The sequence below is a fragment of the Nanorana parkeri genome, unplaced genomic scaffold (assembly GCF_000935625.1).
Source record: "Nanorana parkeri isolate BGI_ZX_2015 unplaced genomic scaffold, ASM93562v1 scaffold2361, whole genome shotgun sequence".
Taxonomy (NCBI): domain Eukaryota; kingdom Metazoa; phylum Chordata; class Amphibia; order Anura; family Dicroglossidae; genus Nanorana; species Nanorana parkeri.
In genome coordinates, this window is record NW_017308629.1 from 27175 (window position 1) to 30336 (window position 3162).

The following is a 3162-nucleotide window of genomic DNA, read 5'->3' on the forward strand; positions in this document are numbered from 1 at the left end:
GAGAACTTTAGTAAATATTTTCCCGGCACAGTCCATCATTTATAGTCCTGGGATGATGTAAAGTCGATGTTTATTTTTTTAAATTCTCTCCCCACTTGCAGATCCCACCGAACCTCCCCTGTTCAGTGACGCTTCAGCCGGGTCCCGAGGACACTGGAAAGGTACGCTATATATATATCATAAGATCCAGGAGCTGGTCTGCCCCCTGGTGGCCGGATGTAAGATAACGCATGTGGACTCTCATTGGAAGCATGTAGCACACCTAGGGGAATTGGTGCTGTTCAGCTGGACTCGACTTATCATTCGGCTGAGCCGGCTTGCGTCTTGCAGGCAGCAGCCTAATGATATTAATTCATTATTTGGCCCTCGGTTCACGGGGACGGTCCTGGCGCCGGGCCCAGAGAACCGGTCTGCGGTTGATATTAACAGTGAACTGCCGGGCAAGCAGATCAATCCGCAGATGAGATACAGATATGGGAACTGTGTTACCTGCCGAGCGATTTGTATTCAATCCAATCCAGCCCTCCGATTTACACAGCCCCGTCACACAGCACAGCCCTGTCTGGCAGGACGGGAGACCTGATTTTTTTTCCTGCTACAATAAAGGTGACACTTACAGGTCTTGTCCCTCCCCCCAGCATGTGATTGGACAATGAAAGAAGCAGCACAGTGATGGGCTCATTTCTATGTCACTCTGCTTTCTCCTGCTGTCAACGTGTTCCTTGTTAGCACATGAGCATTGCTCCTTTTTGTTCATAAGGTCACATCCAGGTACTTGGCAATGCTTGCATGTAGGGATGTTCCGACACTTTTTTTTTTAAGACCAAGTACAAGCACTGTCCCCCAGGAACTCGCCGATACCAATCACCGATACTTTTTCTTAAAGGGACATGTGACAGACTGATGATTTCTATGGCAGTTTCTCACCAGAACGGAATACGTGTCCCCACAGCAGAATCCCTCTCACCAGGCCGCGTGTCGATCTCACCCGGGGCGACGTGGACATCTGCAGTGGCTCCGCGGGCACTCCACCTCACCGACGATGCCGGGACCGCGGCCTCCTCCACCTCCAGTCCGGCCGACTCGCTGCGCTGCTGGGCCCCATCCATCTCCCGGCCCAATCCTCCCCGTCAGTGCGGGGGCGGGAACCCCCAGCTTCTAGCCCCGGGGCGGTAGTTCCACCCCCAGGGCTGTCCATGGCTGTGCCTGCATCGGGAAGGAGGAGATAAAGAATGGGACCGGCACTGCCATGGACATCTATCTGCCGGTCCCCACAAGGCTGCCGAAGTCCCCACAAGCGCGGGAACACGGACGGCCGCTGCTGTTTGAACATTTAAAGGGCCGGTATCGGCCTTAAAGGAGAACTATGGGGTTAAGGCTTTTCCCCATCGTTCTCCTTAGGGTAACGGGAGGACACAAAATCGGGGCGAGATCACGAGTACACGTACTCCTGAAAATGCCTGGATCGGCCCCCCTGATACAGATACTAGTATCGGGACATCCCTACTTGTATGTAATAAGAATACATTGAATGATGACACGGTGGATACAAAGTTGCATTATTTGTGTCTATTATATCGGATACATTGTTATTATGAGGTTCTTATCGCTGACGCGGCTTCTTTTCTGTGCCCAGGCCTGCGGGGTGGACTATGAAGTGAAGGCTTTCTGTGCCGAGACTTTGGAGGAGAAGATCCATAAGAGGTAAAAAAATATATATTTCGAGGTTCTGATTCGGTACAAAACATCGCTCGTCATCTGATTCCGGGGATCCTCTCCCAGCCTTCGGCTTCTGTACTTATACTATCACTGGAGGCCGGACCCAGCATTTCCCAGGGATACATTCCCAGTCTATGGCATGGACAGCCCTTCTGTACTTATACTATGAATGGAGGTCAAAGCCTCGCCCTTCCCATAGATACATTCCCAGTCTATGGATGGACAGCCCTTCTGTACTTATACTATGAATGGAGGTCAAAGCCTCGCCCTTCCCATAGATACATTCCCAGTCTATGGTTGGACAGCCCTTCTGTACTTATACTATGAATGGAGGTCAAAGCCTCGCCCTTCCCATAGATACATTCCCAGTCTATGGATGGACAGCCCTTCTGTACTTATACTATGAATGGAGGTCAAAGCCTCGCCCTTCCCATAGATACATTCCCAGTCTATGGATGGACAGCCCTTCTGTACTTATACTATGAATGGAGGTCAAAGCCTCGCCCTTCCCATAGATACATTCCCAGTCTATGGATGGACAGCCCTTCTGTACTTATACTATGAATGGAGGTCAAAGCCTCGCCCTTCCCATAGATACATTCCCGGCCTATGACTCGAGTAGCACTTCTGTACTTATACTATGAATGGAGGTCAAACTCTGCCCTTCACAGGGTTACTCCCCAAGTCTATGGTTAGGATAGCACTTCTGTATGTATACTATGAATGGAGGTCAAAGCCCCGCCCTTCATATAGATACATTCCCAGTCTATAGCTTGGATAGCACTTCTGTACTTATACTATCACTGAAGGCTGAACCCCGCAAAAGCCCATGGATACTTTCCCAAACTATGGCTCAAGCAGCACGTCTGTACTTATACTATCACCGGAGGTCAAAGGCCACTTTTCCCAGGGATACTCTCCAAGCCTATACGGCATTAATAGCCCTTCTGTACTTATACTATAACTGATGCCTAAACCTTTCCCAGGGAAACATCGCCAATCTATGGCATGGACAGCCCTTCTGTACTTATACTATCAATGTAGGTCAAACCTCCGCCTTGCCATGCATACATTCCCAGCCTATGACTCGGGTGGCATTTCTGTACTTATACTATCACTGAATTTTTTGCTCTGCCTTCAATAAATAAATGAGAGAGATAATTCTAGATGAAGATTGGGTCTTCCTTGTCCTACGCTCTCCCTGTGCACATTATGAACCATGTGACTTCATATCCATATAAAATCATCTCTGCTTTATGACCAGCAGCCCCCGCTGACCCCAATAATGGCTCTCGTGTGTCTGGGTGGAGCCGCCGCTAATTGTGGAGCTTCTGTTCCTTTCCCTCGTCATGACCTCATCCCTCCACCTTCCTCCTCCACCCTCCTCCTCCTCCACCCTCCTCCTCCAACCTCCTCCTCCTCCTCCTCCTCCTCCTCCACCTC

At 50.0% G+C, this 3162-nt stretch overlaps 1 protein-coding gene across 1 annotated transcript in view; it reads left to right on the top strand.

The window, feature by feature from the left end:
• LOC108801502 (beta-arrestin-1-like) overlaps positions 1 to 3162 on the top strand; it is a 60020-nt gene that overhangs the window by 17844 nt on the left and 39014 nt on the right. Inside the window, exons 7-8 of the mRNA XM_018573387.1 lie at positions 102 to 161; positions 1637 to 1704. Of these exons, the coding sequence (XP_018428889.1) occupies positions 102 to 161; positions 1637 to 1704 (128 nt within the window). The remainder of the gene's footprint in view (positions 1 to 101; positions 162 to 1636; positions 1705 to 3162) is intronic.